The 22,892-nt window shown below is 35.4% G+C and overlaps 3 protein-coding genes across 3 annotated transcripts; all 3 read right to left on the bottom strand.

The window, feature by feature from the left end:
- Window positions 1-6,608: 6,608 nt before the first annotated feature.
- Window positions 6,609-7,904, bottom strand: LOC137820715 (uncharacterized). Its single transcript, XM_068624930.1, has one exon. It carries the CDS (start codon window positions 7,902-7,904, stop codon window positions 6,609-6,611), a length of 1,296 nt encoding a protein of 431 aa, XP_068481031.1.
- Window positions 7,905-14,429: 6,525 nt separating this feature from the next.
- LOC137820963 (uncharacterized) lies at window positions 14,430-16,282 on the bottom strand. Its single transcript, XM_068625322.1, has 4 exons — window positions 15,661-16,282; window positions 15,504-15,566; window positions 15,279-15,353; window positions 14,430-15,067 (listed from the first exon to the last, which is right to left on the bottom strand). The coding sequence occupies exons 1-4, from the start codon at window positions 15,934-15,936 to the stop codon at window positions 14,699-14,701; spliced, it is 783 nt and encodes a 260-aa protein (XP_068481423.1). The 5' UTR covers window positions 15,937-16,282; the 3' UTR covers window positions 14,430-14,698.
- A 3,497-nt stretch (window positions 16,283-19,779) lies between these two features.
- Window positions 19,780-22,490, bottom strand: LOC137820962 (uncharacterized). The gene is made up of 4 exons (XM_068625320.1): window positions 22,198-22,490; window positions 21,959-22,069; window positions 21,794-21,864; window positions 19,780-20,336 (listed from the first exon to the last, which is right to left on the bottom strand). Exons 1-4 carry the CDS (start codon window positions 22,426-22,428, stop codon window positions 20,024-20,026), a joined length of 726 nt encoding a protein of 241 aa, XP_068481421.1. The 5' UTR covers window positions 22,429-22,490; the 3' UTR covers window positions 19,780-20,023.
- Window positions 22,491-22,892: the final 402 nt, after the last annotated feature.

Raw genomic sequence — 22,892 nt, 5'->3', positions numbered from 1 at the left:
CATCCATATTGTCATCAATTCTTAGTAGTCCTATTTTTTTGGCTTGATTGTTTCTTGTTTTGGGTCTCTTTATATTGCTTTAATCTGCTGTTATTTTGATCCTTTGGTGCTTTTTATTTTTAGTTTGAGTTCATAATTGTGTCTTAGTTCATACACAATTTCCATTCTCACATTTCCATTGTGTTAATTTTGGTTATCTTGCTGTTTTCTTCCAGTTTTCCAGATTTCCCCTGTATCACCTCTCTGTTCTGGGCTGTTTTGTTTAACAAAATTTTTCTACCCATAGGAAAATTCTGAATTTCTGGAAAATGCAAGTTTAAGGTGTTATGGAAAAGACAAAAAAAGAATGAGGTCAAAAGAAGCAACAGAAAAAAAATGATAAATCTCACAAAATCAGAGTGCGAATCTTGAGCGTTCCAGCTGGCCTAACTGCACACAAAATTTGCAAAAATTATTAAAAAAAAATGGTGCATGCGTTTTAGGTGATTCCAAAGCCAAAATTTAGCTAAGATCCTGAATTTTCTTGTATCCAAATTTCAGAAACAAATTTTACAATTACAGCTCAGCATAAATCGGGGAACAAAACTGTTTTCTGGCCCACAACATTTTCCAGTGGTACTGTTTTTTTATTTGGTCATCTAATCTAGTGCTTTTCTTTAGGAATTCCTTTTGTGTGCCAACTTTTATTGAGTACCTTTAATTGTTTGCTTTAATTCCTTGAATCTCTTTCTAAGTTGTCATATTATAAATCCTTTTGGTGGTACTGTTTTCTTTCAATTAAATTTGTTTCTTGCTTTTGTTTCTTGACCTCTCTTTTATGGGTGCTGGAAATTAATTCTCTCTTGGTGCTTATGTGCATGGAAATTGACTTGATTTAAGGCTAAGCCCTTGTGAATAGGTGCTGGAAATTGGAGAATTAAAGCCAACTTTCTAAGGAGGAGTCAAGCTAAGGCCGAAACAAGTTTCTTGAAACAAACACTACAAACACCTAGAAGATCAACAATCAAGACAACAAAGAAAGTGCACTAACCAAAAAGAGGAACAACAAAGGGAGTTTTCTTATCTCCTTTACAACTTGGATTATTGTTAATTACCTCTTTTAAATTACGTTTTAGACGGTGAGTGTGTCTTCAAGGGCTCAAAGTGTCCAAGAAGCCTCACCTAGGGCCGAATAGCATAGTTATTTTGCTTAGTAATTTGTTGCTTGTTTGAACTTGTATTTCTTTTGTTTTGGTAGAAACGTTTTGCATGTTTAGTATTGTTTAATTTTGTGCTATACCGACTAGTTTGCTGCATATCTAGCTTACATAGTTTTCTTGCTTTTTGATTTCTCAACTTCTTGTGTTCTAAGTGTTCTACTAAGAGAAAATTTTGTGTGAAGTCATTGGAGGAAAAGTTTTTGGCAAGGAAAAGGCTTGGTACTTAAGTAGTCCATTGTGACTCACCTCCCTTACCTGGAAAACTCCCTTCTCTAACTTTCCTAAACTTTCTCCAAGTAAAACACCTATAATACACAAAGTTTTAGCCATGTCTTCTTCTTCTCATTCTCCAAAGTCTATGGAAAGTGAAGTAAAATCTTTGAAAACCCTTTTAAAAGAGGTATCCCAAGCGGTACAATTAATCTCTTTTAGACAATTGGAGAATGAAAACAAAATTAATGAGTTGGCTAGAGCTCAAGAAGAGAAATCCCAAAAATCTCAAAAATCCAAAAAAACGCTTACTCATGCATCTCAAAGTATTGAGTCTCTAGGGGAGGGCAGCCGTAGAATCAATGATTATTACCAACCACCCCCTAGAAGAACTAGACAAAGGGAGCAAGAGAGTCCAAAGGAAGTAAGGGTAGACCTACCCCATTTCTATGGTAAGGAAGACGTAGAGGCCTACCTAGATTGGGAGATGAAAGTAGAGCAACTCTTTGCTTGCCATAGGGTGAGTGAAGAGAGGAAGGTACCCTTAGCAACCCTTAGTTTCCAAAGCAATGCCATGTATTGGTGGACCTCTCTAGAGAGAGACCGACGTCTTCATAGGGAGCCTTCCATAGAATATTGGAATGACCTTAGGGGAGCCCTAAGACGTCGTCACATACCTTCCTACTACCATAGGGAGTTGATGGACAAGCTCCAAAGACTCCAACAAAAGAACTTAAGTGTGGAGCTCTACATGATGAGAGCATCCATTAGAGAGGAAGAAACCACCACCATATCTAGGTTTCTAAGTGGGCTCAACCTTGAGATAAGGGATCGAGTAGAACTATTACCCTACCAAGACTTGAATGATTTGGTTCAACTTTGCATTAAAGTTGAACAACAAAATTTGCGCAAAACTTCAAGTCAAAGGGTGGGTTCTTACTCCAACTCTTATCCAAAGAAAGACTTTAAAAGGGAGGGTAGTACACCTAGAGACGAATCCAAAGAGACTACCAAACCCTTAGTGAAAGATGCCTCCACCCCATACATCCGTACTAGGGACACCAAATGTTTTAAATGTTTTGGAAGAGGGCATGTGCAAGCACAATGTCCAAACCAAAGAGTTTTGTTTTTAAAAGGAGAAAATGAATACACAAGTGGTGAAGATGAACCTAGTACCCAAGAAAAAGGGGAAGGAGAAAGGATAAATCCTTTGGAGGGGGACTTATTGATGATTCAAAGAATCCTCCACAATCAACCTAGTGCATCCATTGAAACACAACGAGAGAACATTTTTCATACTAGATGCAATGTTTTAGAAAATATATGCTCTCTTATTGTGGATGGTGGGTCATGTTGCAATTGTTGTAGCACTAGATTGATTGAAAAATTAAAACTATAAGTAGTTCCTCATCCAAAACCTTACAATTTACAATGGATCAATGAGGATGGAGAACTACGTGTAGACAAACAAGTGGAGATCGAGTTTTCTATAGGCAACTACAAAGACAATGTTTTATGTGATGTAGTACCTATGGAAGCTTGCCACATCTTATTAGGTAGACCATGACAATTTGATAAGAAAACCACGCATAATGGTCTAACTAACGAGATTTCTTTCATCCACAAGCATAAAAGGTTTGTACTTAGCCCTTTACCACATTCCCAAGTGGTAAAAGACCAAATACAAATGAAACACAAAAGGGATGAAGAAAAAATAGAAAAAGAAAAAAATTTTGGGAAACAAAAGGCGTGGGAGAATAGTGTTCCTTCCCACAAGGTCATTCAACAAGTCAAGCATATTGAAAATACCTTTACAAACATGCTTCTTGTTGAACAACCTAGCCTTTCCTTTTGTAAAGGAACACTTGCAAGCATGAACACAAAAGAAAAGTCCTTACAAGAAGCTTGCATAGATCAAGAAGGAGAACTCATGGGACAAAAGAAAGTTGATCAAACGCTAGAGCTTTTAAGAGGAAAACTTTTGTCACCCATGAGAAAAGAGGTTCAAAGACATTACTTTAAGTACAACTCATGTTTTCAAACTACACCTAAAGTAAAGTCTCATGAACTCTATACTCCTTCACCTTTTGCAAATGATCCTTGGAAAGATACAAATTTCATTTTAAAACTTCCTAGGACAACAAAAGGTTTTAATTCAATCTTCATGGTTATGGATAAACTCTTCTCTAGAGAAGTGATACATCTTCATGGTTTATTTTCAAGCATAGTATTGAATAGAGCTCCAACTTTCGCAAACCATGATTTGAGGATTTCCTTTGGAAAACTTGCAACTAAGTTGCACACTTTAAATGCTTATCATCCTCAAACGCATGGTCCAAATATTTTTGAAAATATAGCTCTTTCTATTATGCCTAGAATAGTCATGAAGTGCACACACAATTTTAGAGATGAGCAAACATACCATCAAGTAGTTCACAAAACTACTTCTACTTTTAAAGTTATGTGTGTGCTCAATCATCTTTCTTCTTTTAAGTTGTTACCATCTCCTATAGGATTTATGCCTCAAGAGAAGGTAACCACAAGTGACCATTTTAAAATACAAAAGATGATTAGAGGCCACACACAACCCTTAAAAGAGAATTCTTGTCCAAGGTTGCCAACACCAAAAGACAAACAACAATGGCAACCTAGTAAAATTAATTTGCAAACTAACACCTATGCTGTATTTGATTATTTCTATAGGTGGGCATTTGATCCAGGAGGACAAGCTTTGAAGAAACAAGATGCTGCTATCCGAGATCAAGCCTGACGATCTGAGGATAGATCTTCTCAAAAGAAGGAGGAGATGATGGACACCATCCAGCCACAACCATTACCCTAAGCAAAAGCATTGGATTTGAGGACAAATCCTTTTCAAGAGGGAGGGGATGATGAAGGAAGGCCCAAGCTCACCACAATATGAAAGCCAAGCTTCCAAGACCAAGACCGTCTAGCCTTCCAAAAGGAGCGTCTAGCCTCACAAGGAGCGTCTAGCCTCACAAAGGGAGCGTCTAGCCATGATGAGGAGCGTCTAGGCCAAGGCTACATGAGGAGCATCTATGAAGAGTCCTAGACCGTCTAGCTTCACACACACAAGGGCCAAAGCTACGGTTTGGGAGAGAAGAGGCTTTGTGAAGGAAACCTTCTAGAACCTAGGGTTGTGTGGCCGGTCATTGCATGGCACATGGCTTAGAATTTAGATTTAATTTTGGTTTTCTTTTCCTTAGAAATGTAGCTTAACATTTAAGCCCAAATAGCCTATAAATAGGAAGGCTATCTCTTTGTATTTGACAAGTTTATTTGAGTATTGTTATGCTGCCCATTTTGTGCACTAGCTATACTTCTCCTAGAAATCTAGGCTATAAACTTCACTCCCTTCACCTTTCTTCATAGAGCTGGCCGAACCTCTCTAATTCATACTCATCATGCACCTTCAAAGCCATCACAACTCCTAGGAGGGCTTTGTTTCACTCACCCATTGCTTCCGCATCCATTTTACTACTTTGATTCAAGAAGAACACATGAAATGCCATCACATTCCTTCAACGATTTTCATCAACCAGAATATTATTTCAACAACATGAATATAATCTCAACAAGAATATAATTTCAACAATAAAACATTTTGTCAACGTGCACCTTTATTTTCGGGTGCTATGCCACATTATTCCGAACAATTTAAATATATATATATATATATATGCTTTAATTAATTCCGCTTATTCCTTCTGTTATTTTTACTTTAAGTATCTTCTTCGTGTAGACTACCAAACATCTGGGTCGACCTTATAACGTGTTGTTGGCCCATACCTGCCCCAGATCGAGTTGGGTGTAGTTTTATCTAACCGAGCTTACTATGCTTAAGTGCTTGAACCGAGGACTCGAGCACGTTTGGCTAGTACAAGGGTAAAGACCCTTCCATCGTTTTTTCGGAAGGAATTGGACCGAACAACAACTCGACACCATGAAGCGTAAAAACCCTTCCATGATTTTTCGAAAGGAATTGGACCGAACAACAGCTCGACACCATGGAGGGTAAAAACCCTTCCATGGTTTTTTCAGAAGGAATTGGACCAAACAACAACTCGACACCATGGAGGGTAAAAACCCTTCCATGATTTTTTCTTCAGATGAAAATAGACCAAAAATCACTTCCCTACAAATTGCAAACTTCTACACAATGTAGTATATTGAATAAACAACCTTATTTTCAATCAACATAAATTTCTGATCTTGCCGGTGACTTGTCTGTTGAAGGCCCCGCAACGTCTAACTCCGCCTTCCGTAAGTCAGTGAACAAAACCACCAAAGAGTCGTTTACTGAGGAAGTCTGGGTCGATGCCCGGCATGTCCGAGGCCGTCCACGCAAACGCGCCCATGTTCTTCTCAATTACCCCGGCGATCTGTCGTCGCGTGTCCTTGTCGAGTTGTCCTCCCAGCTTGAACCCCCTTCCCCCGATCGCCGCCTCCACCCACCCCTCAGTCGGGTGGGGTCTTCTTTCTCTGGCGATGACCGCCCTCGCTATCCCAGACTTGCGAGGCGCGATCCCTCTCGCCCCCTCAGCTCCACCTTGGGCACTTCCCGTGCTCCCGAGCATCGCCTCTTCCATCTCCACGTCGCCGTGCGTGCCTCTTACCAACGTCGCGACCTCTGCTCTTCCCTCGTCCGACCTTGGTCACGGCGTTGTGGTAACATGGCACACGCTTCTCCGCTGCTTGAGACTGTTTTCATAGCAGCAGCGGGCTTCCTTTTGGTCCGATTTAATGGTAACCACTACCCCCTCCATCGAAGGCATCTTTACCTTCATGTGCCTTGTCGATGGTACGACTCCTAACCTGTTGAGCGTCGGTCTTCCCAACAGTATGTTGTAAGCGGACGGAGCATTGACCACCAAGTACTTAATCTTCTTAGTGCGGGCCGTGGCACCATCCGTGAATGTGGTCCTCAGCTCCACATAGCCCCGCACCTCTACCTGGTCCCCTGCGAAACCATACAGACACCCCGGGTATGGCTTCAGAAGATCAGGGGACAGCTGCAGTTTGCTGAATGTCGGCCAGAACATCACGTCTGCCGAGCTTCCCTGGTCCACGAGGACCCTGTGCACCTTCCTCCCTGCCGTGACAAGGGAGATAACTATCGGGTCGTTGTCATGTGGCACAACGTCCCGGAGATCTGCCTTGGTGAAGATAATGTCAACGTCAGGGGAGTGATCGCGCGTACTTCTTTCTCTGAGAGGCTGTACATCCTCCCCCAGAGAATCCTCCTGCGATCGTGTGCACCTCCCCGTACACCGGTACCTCGTGCTGAGGATCCCCTGCTGGGGCCCTCGATGACTGATCGCCTTGCGACTCACGCAAGTAATCACTTAGGAAACCGTTTTTTACCAATTCCGCGAGTTGGTGTCCTAATGCCAAGCACGCGCGGAGTGGGTGGCCATAGGCCTGATGGAACTCACACCACACGTCTTTCTTTCGATCCAGCACCCTGTCGGTCTTCTCCGGTGCTCGCAGCCGTGCTGCTATGGCTGGAATGGCGATCAGTTCCGCCAGCTCCACCACAAAATCAAACCTGGTGGGTGCGTTACTCTCCCTCGTGCGCCCCCCATTCTGATCCCTTCGAGGCTCGTAAGGGCGGGGCTTTCCCTGAGCCCTCTTTCCCTCTTTGGCCTCGTGCACCCTCATCGGCTGCTGAGTCCTGCTTAGTCCTGCGCGCGACTTGTTAGGGACCGCACTTTCCCTTTTCTCAGAAACCGTTGTTTCTGCAGTGATGTGCGCCACGACACGATGCCTAATCTCCGCGAACGTGCTGGGGCGGTGCCTGATCAAAGACTCACTAAAGGGGCCTGCAAGAACCCCTTTCTTGAACGCGTGCACCAGCATATCTTCATCCTTGCTGGGCAGCCTCACCACCTGCACCCCAAAACGGCTAAGGTAATCCCGGAGGGACTCGCCTTGGTTCTGGCGCACATCAAAGAGATCGTACGACACCACTGGGGGTGCCCTGTTCACGATATACTGCTCCCTGAACAGCTTTGAGAATTGTTGAAACGACGTGATGTGGCTGTCTGGCAGGCTTACGAACCATTCTAGCGCAATCCCACTCAGGGTACTCATGAACAGCTTGCAGTATACGGCATCCGAGCCTCCAGAAAGCATCATTTGGGTGTGGAAAGCCGTCAGGTGCGCTTCTGAATCCTCTACCCCTGTGAACGAGGCCTTCACCCCCACTAAGCCTGGTGGCTCGACTGCGCCCATTATTTCGGACGAGAATGGCATGGGGAAAGTCCTGGGAGGGGATGGTGGTGGCGCCACTCCTTCCTCCACCACCCTCTCTTTCTGCGCCTGTAAAGACTGGCGCAGCTCTTCGTTAACCCGGTTCAAATCTTCGTTCCTGCCCTGTGATGCAGCCAAGTCTGCTTGCATCCTTTCTTGCGCCATTCTTGACGCCGCCACATCGTCTTGCAGCGCGGGCATTATCTCCAAGACTTGCGCCATCGTTACAGCTCCTTCTTCGCTGGATGGCGCGGGTGTTGTTTGCCTTGTCTTCCTCATTCTTGCAGCAAAGAATCTTAAGAACACACGAAATCTGGCAACACAGTAGATGGGATCACAATTTCACATGACCCCACGGTGGGCGCCAAATGATCTTGCCGGTGACTTGTCTGTTGAAGGCCCCGCAACGTCTAACTCCGCCTTCCGTAAGTCAGTGAACAAAACCACCAAAGAGTCATTTACTCTGAGTCTCTGTGAGGACCGTGCACTCTGCGAATTCTCTCTCTTCTCTCTGTGCGAAAACTAGATCTTTTCCAGTATCAAAACGTACCCCTGTAACAACGTGGAATGCCTTTATATAACCTCCTGCACTCCCACGTTGTCTATACACGAAGTAGCTTAGCGTGTTTCTTTCATTGGATGTCTCGTGCAACCTTTACGTAGGTACCAGGTGCGACTGGGGCAATCGCGCATACCAGGTACTACCTAACGCATGGGCGATCACCTCTGTCCTGCCCCGTGCACGTTACGGGCCGAGAGGGATTCGATCACCGACCGACTGGCTTCCTTGGACCATTCTCATGCATGGTACCATAGAGCGCATAGCCTCTCCGATCTCTGGTCTCCTCCTGACCACCGATCTCCGCCTGATCACCCTGTCCAAGACACACCAGCTTCCTTGGCCCACCTGTCTCACTAATAACAGCCCACGTGGCCATCAGTGGCTGACGTCATCCCAGACCGATGACCGACCGGATCAATTTCAAATAAGTCAAATTGTACAAATACAAATTAGACAAATCAACAATAAAATTTTACAAATATTGAATTAGTTGTAATAAAAACGTAGATTAGTCGTGCTCCATGTTCTTGGTATAAGTCTCCTATCCAATAATTTAGAAACAACTAAATGAACACTCTCCAACGAAATGGTCATGGTACAAGAAAATGTTAAAAAACATAAATATTCTATATTTTTTGTAACTACAATTTGTTCGTATACAAGAAACCATTTTTAATTCTTAAATTTCAACATTTTTAATTTAATAAACTTTCTATCAAATGGATTTTCAAAATTTATGATATTCATTATTATCTTTTGTTGGTCAAAATATATTTAATAATGACACAACATAATCAATCACTAGTGCAACGTGCCAACCAATTCTTTTAATTTTGGTATGCAAAATAAAGTAAATAAATAGTGCATGCATTCTCATTCAAGATAAGGAATAAATTAAAAAAAGTCAACTTGACAAAATTTGCACCTCCATCATTATTTTTCCCTTTCACTTACTTCTATACTCTTTCTTTAATAACAACGAATTTGTTATATAGTGATTTTTTATAACAAATATGAGATAATCTTAAAAACTTGAGAAGAAAAAGGTACGGATGAATGGATAAGTTATATTGGTAAATAAACAAACATTTTTTTTATTTACCCAATTCTTACCAAATATACTTTAAAATAATTATTCTATAGTAGTATAAGTCCCTGCTCGTAATTGAAAAAAGTGTGATCATATTTATTTTCCCATTTATAAAAGAATCTTACGAATTTATATATTAAATTACAATAATAATTTTTCATTTTATTAACATCGCATCAAATTAAAGTTTTCCTTTTCTTTTAATTTCTTTAATTATTTAATTAGTACTTTAATTATTTTAATTAACATAATAAGTAAAATAAGATGCTTTATAAATTATTATCATAATAATATTTCATTAACTAAAATAGTTCTTAATATTTTAAAATAGAAAAATATTCATCCGATATAACTATGTATGAAATGTAAGTTGGATTATCCATTATAATAACATAACTGAATCCATGAAAATAAATTTTATTATTAACCAAAGTGATTTAAACGCTTCAAATATTTATGATTATCCTTCTCACGAAAATTAACCAACGGATCGTCCTTACTTGTTATCATGAAAATAGTAAAATATAAAACAAAATTTAGAAAGCGAAACAATTATCCTTGTGGAATAAATAAAATTTTACATATATATTATGGAGGTAGGAAAAGTTTTACTTAACCCCACGATGGGTGTCAAATGTTCCAACTAAGAGGAATGTCTCTTAATCAAAGCATGTAGTTGAGGTCGGTTAAACTCTGAGAGGACTCCCCCTGCAGAATATACTCTGACGCTCAGGTGAGTAAAAACATAAAATATAATGAGTATAATGTAAAATATGAGGTGAGAGTAGTTTCTGTTGTGTGTCCATTGTGATTTGCTTTCTTTCTCTTATATAAGGTAGTGTTCTCCTCCTTCTCCTTGTATCTGGTCTTATTATTGGCTTAATTTAGTAACAAATGTTGTCTCCTCCTATTTAAGGTTGATTATCCGGGATTTCTTGATTTGCGCTAATATGACATTAATGTCCTTAAATATGAATAATGGTAAGCGATCTATTCATATGCAATATCAGGCTCGGCCATGATACTACAACCCCTAAGACAATGATGGATTATTTTGACACCTTTATTCTTGTGCTTGTTTGGTTTCTACTCTTCTTACCAGCTGCTCATAATTGGTTTCTACGAAGAAGGATATATAAAGCCTCCACCAGCTTTCAAGCTATATCATCCACTTTTTTTGCAAGCTGCACAAATCTTTTTATGATCCTAACCAAGGTCCCGAATTAAAGAGTTTTTTTTGCATATTAATATTGAAATGTGAACTAGAAATAACTACATTTCATCATAGTATGATATGTGACTAAAAACCTAATCTTATGAATTATTTTTATAAGATTTATAAAATTAAATTAAACTTAAAAGTACCTTTCTTAATATTTCTTATAATATGATATACTATTTAGAATCTATTGTATAAGTTTGGTTTTTTCATAATGAAACTTAAAGTCCACTTAATAGTTACTCCCTCTTTATTAAAGTTTTTTATAACCTATCCGAACTCTTCTAATTTATGTTGATGATGTGACATTAATCGGTAATGATATGGTTGAAAATTATGGTGTGAAAGCACATTTTCATGCTCAGTTTCACATCAAGGATCTCAGCCCTCTCAAATTTCTTTTTCTTGAATTTGCTCTGTCTCAATCTGGTTTATCCTTAATGAACAGAAATATTGTTTGCTGCTACTTTCTGAACATGGACTAACAGATTGTAAACCTGTGAGCAAACCAATTGATGCTTTTTAAGCTTTATGTTTCTGAAGGTCTTCTTTTTGGATGGTCCCCCGTTCTCTTCTTTACATAACAAATACTATACCTGATATTGCTTCTATTCTTACTCCTTTTTCTATTTAAGTAATACTCACTCTGCATTATACTACACCTCATATTGGTTGATATCTTTTTTCTTTGTAATCAAAATTAGATTTCAGGTTTGTTAGTTCTTAAATGTATTTTGGTGGTCACAGTTTGTTTACCAATAACATCTCTCTCTCTCTCTCTCTCTCTCTCTCTCTCTCCTCTCTCTCTCTCTCTCCTCTCTCTCTCTTCTCTCTCTCTCTCTCTCTCTCTCTCTCCTCTCTCTCTCTCTCCTCTCTCTCTCTCTCTCTCTCTCTCTCTTCTCTCTCTCTCTCTCTCTCTCTCTCTCTCTCTCTCTCTCTCTCTCTTCTCTCTCTCTCTTCCTCTCTCTCTCTCTCTCTCTTCTCTCTCTCTCTCTCTCTCTCTTCTCTCTCTTCTCTCTCTCTCTCTCTCTCCTCTCTTCTCTCTCTCTCTCTCTCTCCTCTCTCTCTCTTCTCTCTCTTTCTCTCTCTCTCTCTCTCTCTCTCTCTCTCCTCTCTCTCTCTCTCTCTCTCTCTCTCTCTCTCTCTCTCTCTCTCTCTCTCTCTCTCTCTCTCTCTCTCTCTCTCTCTCTCTCTCTCTCTCTCTCTCTCTCTCTCTCTCTCTCTTCTCTCTCTCTCTCTCTCTCTCTCTCTCTCTCTCTCTCTCTCTCTCTCTCTCTCTCTCTCTCTCTCTCTCTCTCTCTCTCTCTCTCTCTCTTCTCTCTCTCTCTCTCTCTCTCTCTCTCTCTCTCTCTCTCTCTCTTCTCTCTCTCTCTTCTCTCTCTTCTCTCTCTCTCTCTCTCTCTCTCCTCTCTCTCTCTCTCTCTCTCCTCTCTCTCTCTCTCTCTCTCTCTCTCTCTCTCTCTCTCTCTCTCTCTCCTCTCTCTCTCTCTCTATATATATATATATATATATATATATATATATCGTATAAGATTTTAATAAAGATTAATTCATCTTTCTTCTATTTACAAGTTTCTTTTTCTTGGATTTGTCTTCTCACATTTTATTAATTAAATTGTTTTCATACACAGTAAATTTTCTCTGTCAGTGTCAGGTATATAACTTTTTCTATAAATTATAATAAGAGAAAAACCAATTCTTTAAAGAGGTAATTGAATATGTACTAAAATTGAATAACTAAAACTTAATAAAAAAATAATTCTTCTTACAAAAGGATCGAAAACACTCAAACAAGTTGACAACACAGGCTCATCAACTGATCTCTCGGATTTGGACTTCCGGTTTCTTTCTAGATGTGGCTTCCGGGCTTCTCTCTATGTTGGACTTTTGACTTTTCTTCTCACAGATGGGTGTGTACCTGCAAGGTGATGCCAAAATTAGAAATAATTTTACATTCATGAGATAAAATTACTCTACCTTACCTCTTGGGTTGATCCTCTATTTATAGGATTTTCTTATACCTTGTTTGGGTCTTTCTTTCTGCACCTCTTTATTATTTTATGCACCTCCATTAATTTAAACTTTTATTGATTTGGATCTTGCTACAAAGATTATATATATGTCGATATAACTTCTTGATATATTCTCTCCGTTTATTTCTCTTGGTTATACCTATCGATCCCCCGATAGGTAGTAAATAAATCAATTTCTTAATTTGTCTTAAAATAATACCATTATGACCTGAACAAAAATAACTTTAAGAACAATGGAAGCTGATTGGCATAATAAAAGAAATTGAAATATTTCAATATTCTAATTGTTAAAATCCAAAAAAAATTATTGAATAAAAAAAGATATCGTATAAGAATGAAAAAAATAAATTATGTAAGTGAATCAGAATCATGGAAGTACAAAGATAAATAGAGCTCACAAACAGACTAGTTTTTTATTAAGATTTGAATTCATGACTTTTGAAATGTTAAATACACTCTAAACCACTATACTGATAACTACGATTAGATCTTACATTAAACAATATAAACTTTATAACGCATTAACTTTAAATTTCAATTATATTTATTTAAATGAATTTAATATATAAATTAACTTTACTGTAACTATATAAATCATATAACACAAAAATAAAAATATTTATACATTAATAAAATAATTTAATTTGCAAATGAGTACGATCAAACATATTATAGATTTGTTAATAATTTTTAAAAAAATTTACCCAAACAACAATTTTATTATAAATTATTTCAAAATTTCTATAAAAATGAATTAGCATTTAAAAATTCTTCATCCAAACATTTAAGTTTGTAATGTAATCCCCAGATTTAATTTGAGACACTCTTAGAGTGAATTTAGTTTGTTTTCTCTTTCCTATAGGTTTCTAATTATTTTAAATGTCATTCACCAAACAAAGGAGCATGCCCTAAAGGAGAAAACAAAGGCAATTGTTTCCTGCACCATATCACCCAATTATAGGGGAAAAGAAAAAAAATATCCTTATTTTTAATAAAGTACATATAAACATTACATTCCGGACCCTTTTCTAGATAAATTTTTTTCATAATCTATTATTTTCAATTCTGATTCTGAATTTTTTTATTTGAAATGAGATTTTGATTTTTTTTTTTCTGGATTTTTATATCCGGAACACAATAATATCTTCCGAATCTATTTTTCGAAATATATTATTTTCAATTCCAAATTTTTGTTTCTGAAATAAAGGGTATTTTCGAAATTTTAAAAATTATGTTGGGTGCAGGGTGCAGGTTCAAAAGTATTGGGTGCGGGAAGGAATTGCCGAAAACAAATATAACCTAAAAATATTGGGCTTTTTCTTGGTCCAGAGAAGGCAACAAAAACAAAATCAATGTACAAGCCCAAAAACAGGCCCAACCTAATACAGTTGCAAGGCTGAAACAAATCCTAACTCAAAACACAACAAGGCGGCGCGTGACTTAGATTTTAATTTACTTTTTAAAATTTTGAATTGAATCTTATTTTTACTTAGAGTTTCTAAAGTGCATCAACCTTATCCCACGTGCGTTCGCATGGTCTTGGACAAAAAATATAGTTAAATAAACTGTTAGAATCCTTGTCCCAAACAGCACACAACCACTTACTAACTAATTCCTCTCTGCTCAAACTAATATTTGGTTCTTTTTTACAAGTTCCATTTATGAGAGATTGAACCTAATCCAAAGACCAAATTCATTTTTCACAAGTATATAAAATGTTTAAAAGCTAAATGAAAACGTATAATTCTAAAAAAAATAAGAAATAAACAAAAATATGTATATTTAAAAGTGGATAGAGTTTGAAAAGGGAATTAGAAGATGTAGTGAGGTAATGCTAATATAATTGGTGCTTTTAAATCGCCTTAAATCAGAAAGGCTATTATCATTATAATGATTCATGAAACATAAATCCGACAAAATCTGTGAGAGCTTCCCTGATATACATTCTGTTCTGTGAACAGTAGCACCCTCTAAATTCCTTATGAATAATAGCAAAACTAATGCCGAATAAGGAAAAGTGAGAGAAAGAATTATATGTGTATGCAAATATAAGATTTGGCTAATATAATGATAATAATAATAACTGTTATTATTATTATTATATCATCATCATCATCTACAAGAGTAACGGGGTTTACTAATTCCTATTGAATTCTTGAACCTGTAAATGTGAAGCCTATTCTGACGAGCCTGAGCTGCCATGGCCCTACTCAGATTCCTGTTGGCCACACTCACATTCACATCCAACGGTTCACAAAACTCCACACTCATCGACTCCTCCAGTGGTAAGTTCAGATCGGGAATTCCAATTGGGCCCACATCGTTACTACTCAACAGTGGTACACCCAACGACGTCGTTGCCAGTCCAAACGCCGCCGTCTGATTCAAGATCACCGTTGGATGATGCGGCGGCACACCGGGGAATTGCAGTTGCTGTTGCTTGTGCACGATATCACCTTGTGTGCTGGGGCCGTGACTTAGCTGTAAAAAAATAGCAATTCAATAATCAATAAATCTAAATAAAGAAGTGGACCCACCGTCAGAAAAAAAAAGATAAAGCAACATAAATATAACTAGAACGAGAAATACCCAAAGAAAAAGGGAAAAAAAAAAAGAGAGAGGATAAACACAAAAGAAAAGAAAAGAAAACTGGCATACTAGTGGGAGTAGCAGCAGCAGTAGTAATACATACCTCTTGCTTTTTTGCTTTCAACTTCAAATTGTAGTCTTTCAACTTCTCAAAGTAACACTTCACGTTCTTAATCTCCTGCCAAGGATTTTCACAGATCAACCATACATAACCAAGATTTCTTCTTTTTCTTTTTTAAAATCCAAACACCAGAAACTCAGGAAACAGACGCCAAATCTCATCTCTTACAATCGATTAAATTGAAACGGAGATAGAGAGAGAAATTACCCCGGAGAGCAAATCGTTGTCTTTGGTCAAATCCTGTATAATCTTAAGAAAGTGTTCTCTCTTCTGCGAGTTTTGAAGTAAAACCACAAATTACGAGGAGGAAAGAAAGAACATAGATTTGAAAGATAAAACAAAAGGAAAAGGAAAAGGAAAATACCCTTTTGAGAGAAACGTTTCTTCTGAAGAGAGAGGTTGGGTTTTCGTCGGATTCACTGGGAGAGAAGGAGAGAGGGGTTGCGGGACTGGAAGCTTCTTCTGCTTTCGGATTAACACTAATCGCAGATCTCTTTTTCTTCCGACCCCAAGACTGTGGAAGGATTCCGCGGCCGCACTCGAATTCCAATATAAGAGTTGGGAGCTTGACGAGGATTTCCGCAACTTGGTTCTCCCTCATACTGTTCGAGGAGACACACGACGAACTCCGCTGTTTCATCTTTAATCTTTTTCTCCACCAAGGCGTTCCTCTAAATTTGAATTCCCATTGCAGAGAGCAGAGAGGGTGAAATAAATTGGATAGCGTGGAGGAAGTAGATAGAGTAAGAAGGAGGAAGAAGAGATAGGAGAGAGAGAGAGAGAGTGTGTGTTGGTAGTAAGAGAGAGGCTCCTTCTGTGTCTGCTTAATGAAAAGGAATTTAGAAATCCATAGCACGCGCTGAAGGTTGACACGTGGCGTGTGTGGAAGAATTGAGGTGACTAGGGTTTATGGTTGCTTTGAGTGATTTTCTGGTCGCGCTCTTTTTTGCAATCCGATAGGATTCATTGGTCGTGCCATTCATTCTAGCAACCTAAGACTTATCACCTTTTCTTATGCACATCTTTACCAGAGTCGTAATAATATCTTTTTTAATATATGGTTAAACATTCTTATCAACATAGTTTTAACCAATATTCACATTTTTATTAAATATTTTTACTGATTTTTTATGTCCTCCTTTATAAAACAGTGAAAACAATAATTTAGATAGTATTTTCAGATAAAAACAAAATAAAAAATTTATTTTTTTGTCACAAATGAAAAGTAAGAACATAAAAACTATATTTTGTATTGAATATAAAAAATAAATTTCGATAATTTATAAGAATAGATTAAGTGTATTTTTTTTGCTGTGCTAGCTTGATAATACATTTGTTTTGATTTGTAGCTAATTTTATTAACTTTTTGAGAAGTTACCAACGATACTCTATACAATTGAAATTGTACAACAAGGTTTTATGTTTAAAGTTTGTAAATAATAAAATATTAAGTTAAAAAAATATTAAAATAATATATAATTGTACAAAATTGTAATAATTTGTAAGACTAGTCGAATTTAAAGTCATTTAAATAAATAGCAGCATTTGCTATCTTTTCCTTATTTAGATAATAAAAACTTTTATTTATACGAGTGAATAGAAATATTTAAATATCTAAATATCTATAAAAGTATTATGTAATCTATATTATAGATATTGTATTATAAATTTACAATAGTTATAATTTTATTGAATTAATGTATGAAGTAAGATTATAAATATTATTATAAATTTCTGTTCACACGTTTTATAAAGATGAAATTATTATTTTACAATATGATAATCTTGTAACAATTATGTAAGAAAAAAATAATAAATTAAAGATAATGATTTATTTGTATAAAATCAATTACACATTAAAAACATGCATCTAGTCATTACATATATAATTATAAACTTGAATTAATTTTATTTTAAGTTATCATTTGAAATTTAAAAAATAGTCATTTATTGTGTAAAGTTATGTACACACAAACATATGTATTCTTTAAAGGATAAATTATATATATTAAAGAGTAAATTATTATATACATGTAGATATTACTTAAAAAAAACTTATTTAATTATTTTAAAATAAAAAATTATTCAATTATTTATTTTATTAAATAAATAAATAAATAATTATTTCTTTATTAAAAGATGAAAAATCTAAATATTATACAGTTTTTTTCTTTTGGCAAAAAAATATTATTATAATAGTAATTATTAAAATAAAAATATATTATTAAATTATAATTTTTTTTATTAAAAATAAGGTATAATTATGTTTTTATCCCTATGTTTAGGGTCAATATTCAATTTATTATTGTGGTTGTTAAAAAAAATCATTTTGATCCTAACATTTCTCAAAGTGTATTTAAATTGATCCTTATAATTGATCCTTATGTTAAATTTAGACTAACAAAGTTAATTGCTTTAGGATTTGCCTCCTTCTTAGGAGTTGGTTTTGTCCCTTACATTAGTAGTAGTCATCCTTCTCAACTCTCCGTCAACAGTGTCCTTAACATCTTCTTCGTTTGTCTCCCACCTTAAGAACCTCTCCAACCTCACCATCAAAGCCTCCACTTCCTACGTTCTCCTCTTTCACATCCACTCTTCCATTGTCACCTACATTGACCTTTCTTCCATGCATCAACCTTCGAAGAAACATACCCTCTCGATCACCATGTTAGACAGTCTCCAAGTCTTGATCTCTTTTTCTAATCAAATTTAACTATCACTGTAAATCAATAATCAATCTAAGTCATTCACATTCAAAATTAACACAACCACAAAACTTATATAAATAATATTTAGCCATCAATTACATTTATAGTATAAAACCAATTTTATCACCAAGTAATCTGTCAATAGTTCTTTTCATTTCATCATCAAAATATCAAAATCTACCAGTACTCATTTCTAAATCACAATCTAATTAACATAACACAACCTAGGTTTAATGTAATCCAATATTCATTCTTTAAAATAAAATTTTATTTTAAATTTTGAGTAAATTAAGTTAGATTCTTTTGTTTTAATTATTGTATTTCTCAAGAAATTATTGCAAAACTAAAAAATTAAAATTAAAATTATATTTATTAATATAATTTTAATTTTAGATATAACAATCTGAAATATAAAAAAATAAATTATAACATATGTTTGTATTTTTAAAATATTATTATTTAAATATAATTAATATTTTATAAAACAGTCTACTCATAAATCTATTAATCAGGTCAGTCTAAACCTATTTAGACCAGAAACTAAATAAACTGGATAAAAAATGATTTAGTTCAAGTTCGAAAATAATATTTTTTTTAAAGTAACCTAATTCGTTTGATAGACCTTTTTGAAGTTCTCATCAAAATTAAACTTGTTTGAACACTTCTACAAGTATATAGAGACTTGCATCATATAATTAAAGTGATTGAAGTTATAATAAATAAAAATTAATACATGAAGAAATTAGGGAAAGATATAGTTTAAGATGTAGAAACACAATAAAACTTTTACACTAAATAAAAAAATATTAAGACCTTTTTATGATGTTTTTAAAGGTAAAACTTACATACTTCTCAGTAATATACTTCAATTTATTATTTTACGCAGTATATTTACAAGTTAAAATACACTCCTAAAATTACTTTTTGTCATCCTATCTACTCCTCTGAAGAAAAATAAGCTAAGTATATTAACAAACTATCAGTAACTTACAACATCTTTCTAAAATGTAAATATGCATTTTATAAATAATAAATATTTAATAAAAATATATTTAATTACTCTTTTACATTCCTTAAATATTATAATTTAAGGTTTTCTAATTCTTTAAATTTGATTTCCAAAATTGAAAACTGAAAGTATCAGAAACATTTTATATTTTATGATAATGTGAAATTGTTTCATATTTTCTAAAGAAATTTGTTATTTATAAAAAAAAAAGGTTAAACTTATAATTAGTCACAGTATTATATCAATTTTGTCCTTCCATGTAATAAATTGATTCTTACATAAGGATTTGGTCTATGCTAATTCCTTATTCCTTAATATATTCTTAAATAATTATTTTAGTTTAATATTTTTTTATGTACAACAAAATTTAGAGCCCACAGCATATATAAAAATTAACATTTACAAGTTGAAAAAGTAAAAAGGTAAAAAAGAAAACGATTTGCCCAAGGTAAAGTTAGAAAAACAATGCCACATCTATGAACCATTACTTGTGTATGACTTTACCCTCTACCTCAACAACATTGAATTTACAATCATCAGATAACCTCAATCTCCTTGCACCAGAGTCCACTCATCTCTAGATTCCCGCCATCTGAGAAAAAGAAAATCATGAATATCTCAGTTACATATTAAAAAGAAAATCATGAATATCTCAGTTACATATTAAAACTCCGACAATGAAAATCGCCAATCCTCAATTTCTTTCTTAGTAAAACCCAAACATGCAAGTGGATGCTAAAGGAAAAATATTAAAGAAGTACAAAAGTTAAAAAGCAAAAACAATTAGAACTGAAGGAATAGTTTGCTACCAGCCGCAATCCACACACATCTTTCTTCCTCATCCTAGCCAACAAATCCAAAAAGAAAAAGTAATACATCACATAAGAGACATATGTGTGTGTAAGAGTGCAAGTTGAGATGTGAGTGTTGTGAAGGAGACCGATCTTAACATTCCAAAAGTTATATAACATAATATCAAAATAAAAATGTTGTGTCACGGATGGACATAATTAAGCCATTTTTCTTCTCTTTACAACCCTAATAATAACTTCATCATCAGAATCAGGGTCATTCTCATCTTCAGAGCTTAGAGCCATAGACTTCCTCTTAATGGAATGCTTTGAGGTGGAGTTCGTTGTATTCTTTTTAAGAGAAGACAAAGGGGAAGTCGGGTTCTTCTTCTTAACTGTCACGGACTTAGTGCTACTCTTCACAGCCGATACCGCCTTAACTGGAGAAGACAGCTTCGTCGGACATTTCTTTTGCTTCTTCTCAAATACTTTTCTTGCAACTTCCTTAGGAAGCAACCCCGATTCCATCAGCCTGCAATTACATGCAGTCATGGTCATGATAAATGAACAGTCTTCTATTCTTTATAAACTATGGAAGGTGTGTTTTATTGCTTGAAAGATAACTGCAGATAAAACAGATTGTCTTGTTTAAACAATGAGTGCATTTTGATACATGCTTACTGTAAACTTTCAATAGTATGTGTCACTTGTTGCCAAAGGTTTGTTACTACATGTTGAGGAGTGTTTAGGGTTCACTATATAACTGACGAATCAGAAATAATTTCACAACAAAACTTAGAAAAAAACTAACAAATAATTGAAGTCAAGAAAAAATTAGAAAAAATTGTTGTCATAACATAAACAACTTTCAAAAGAAAAAACATAAACATGAGAAGTGGGGAACTACACTTCTATTGCCAAAACTATTAACTATAAATAAAAAAACTTATGCCAGATCTACCACTTAAATCACTCTGATATAAAATGTACGAGTGTTGGCAACTGCTAGGTGCTACATACCCTAGGGATATGTTTACAAATTGTTATGACTGGGAATACATACCCTAGGGATATAGGAGGGGACTCAATTGAGCCAACATAAGCTCTTTTTTCCCCGTCACTCTTATTTCTGTTTTCAAGTTGAGAATCAGAGTTTGTTCATCTCACTCATCCTTTGAGAGGGATGAAAAACTGGTCAATCTCGAGGTGTTATGAAAGAAAGGGGGGTCTCTAGATCTGTCTTTAAAATGGTTTCTCGTTTGCCCAAACAATTTGATATGGTACCAAAACTCACTCGAGGTGTTATGAAAGCTGGGAAATTACTATGAGCCAAATGCTCACCTCTTAACAAAATTGGTTTCATTCATTTGCGTTTCAAGGTTACACATGAAACAGCATTCTTCCACCCATACAAATTCCACTTCATTGGCAATGATATTTAGCCAGATATTATATCCCTAACAAATGAAAACAATCCATATTCCATATGGCATTTAGCTAACCGAAACCCTAAACAATTCATTATCCTAAGCTTTTGAAATTTGCTTTATATCCCTAACAAATGAAAACAATTCACATTCCATAGGGCATTTAGCTAACCGAGACCCTAAACAATTCATTATCCTAAGCTTTTGAAATTTGCTTTATATTCCACTTACATGTACCAAAAGATTTTTAGCTAAAAGCACGCTAACTGTTCTTTCATCGCTGCACTCGTTATTAGCTCAAAAGCATAACCAGTCAATTCATAGTGAGCGCTTCACAGGCTCTCTTGGTGCTTTTGCTGGAGCCAAATGAGCATTTCAGCTAAATTATATTCCACAAATATGGTTAAAAGGGGTCAAATTTTGGTAAAAACTAACAAAGCCAAAGAAGCAGAAAACAGTAACAAAACAACAAAATGCCTTCCTTGATAAATCACAACCTAGTTCCTTCTTTCCTTCATTCTCCAAAGTAAAGTTCTAAATAATAAAAAAAAAAAAACCTCACCAGATTTGTGACATTTCGCTGTGGGGAATTTGTGTGTATAAACTCTCGTAGAAAATCCGAAGAGGGTCTTTCTGAAAAATAGGAAAAATTACAAACCCTGCTACTGAAGTCAAAACTTTAAAATACCCTAAACAAAAACAAGAGCAAAGAGAAGCATTCGCATACCTCCTCAGGTGGATCGCGTTTCTGGCCAGGTAAATCATAAACCTTTTTCTCTCTCTTCTTCTTCTCCACCTCCTTTACTTTCTCCTTTATCTTCTTCTTTTTAATCACTTCCTACAATTTTAAACCCAAACAAATGAAGTAAAACATAGTTCACTCCATATCATACAATGAACCTTTGAAAAGAAGTAAAATAATAAAAATGAAAAAGTAGAACTCCAAAAACAAAAAGTGAGAGAAACCTTGGAGTTGGGGGTCCTTCTGACGAGGAGAATGTCGTCGTCGATTTCCTTCTTGACTTTAAGCTCCTTCTTGACGGTTACAGCTTTAGGTTCCTTCTTGACTGTTACAGCTTTAGGCTCCTTCTTCACGGATTCAACCTCTTCTTTCTTGACTTTTGCGACCTTTTTGTTAACGGAACTCTTGTTGGACTCCTCCTCTTTCTTCACCGGCTTCGAATCTTCCAAGGCCATTTCTCTGGAAAATCAATTTCAATCTGCAACAACGGGAAAATTCACATTGGGGTTGTGAATTCCAAAACTCATGTTTTAGATATGTTCAGGACAGACAAATTGGGCCGGGCTCCAAACAAAGCCCAACAATATATACTTTATTTTCAATTGATTAAATTATCTCAAATTTATAGGTACTTCATGCACTTAATTTTTCATAATATTATTTACATTTTTATTTTTTCATCTATCATCCTTTTTTTTAATTTTTTTAACTAACACTCTTTTATTTTTATTTTCCTATATAACATCATTTTAAAAGTAAAAAAATAAAAAAAAAATTGAATGCATTAAAAAAAATATTTTTAATGTTTAAAATAATTATTAATGAATAAAGAAGAAATGAGTTTTTACAAAATAAAAATAAAAAAGTAATAAATTAAAAATTTTTAGTTTAAAATTTTTTTAAGAATGAAGAAAATAAA

The sequence above is a fragment of the Phaseolus vulgaris genome, chromosome 9 (assembly GCF_000499845.2).
Source record: "Phaseolus vulgaris cultivar G19833 chromosome 9, P. vulgaris v2.0, whole genome shotgun sequence".
Taxonomy (NCBI): domain Eukaryota; kingdom Viridiplantae; phylum Streptophyta; class Magnoliopsida; order Fabales; family Fabaceae; genus Phaseolus; species Phaseolus vulgaris.
This window is presented reverse-complemented; position numbering and strand designations above follow the sequence as displayed.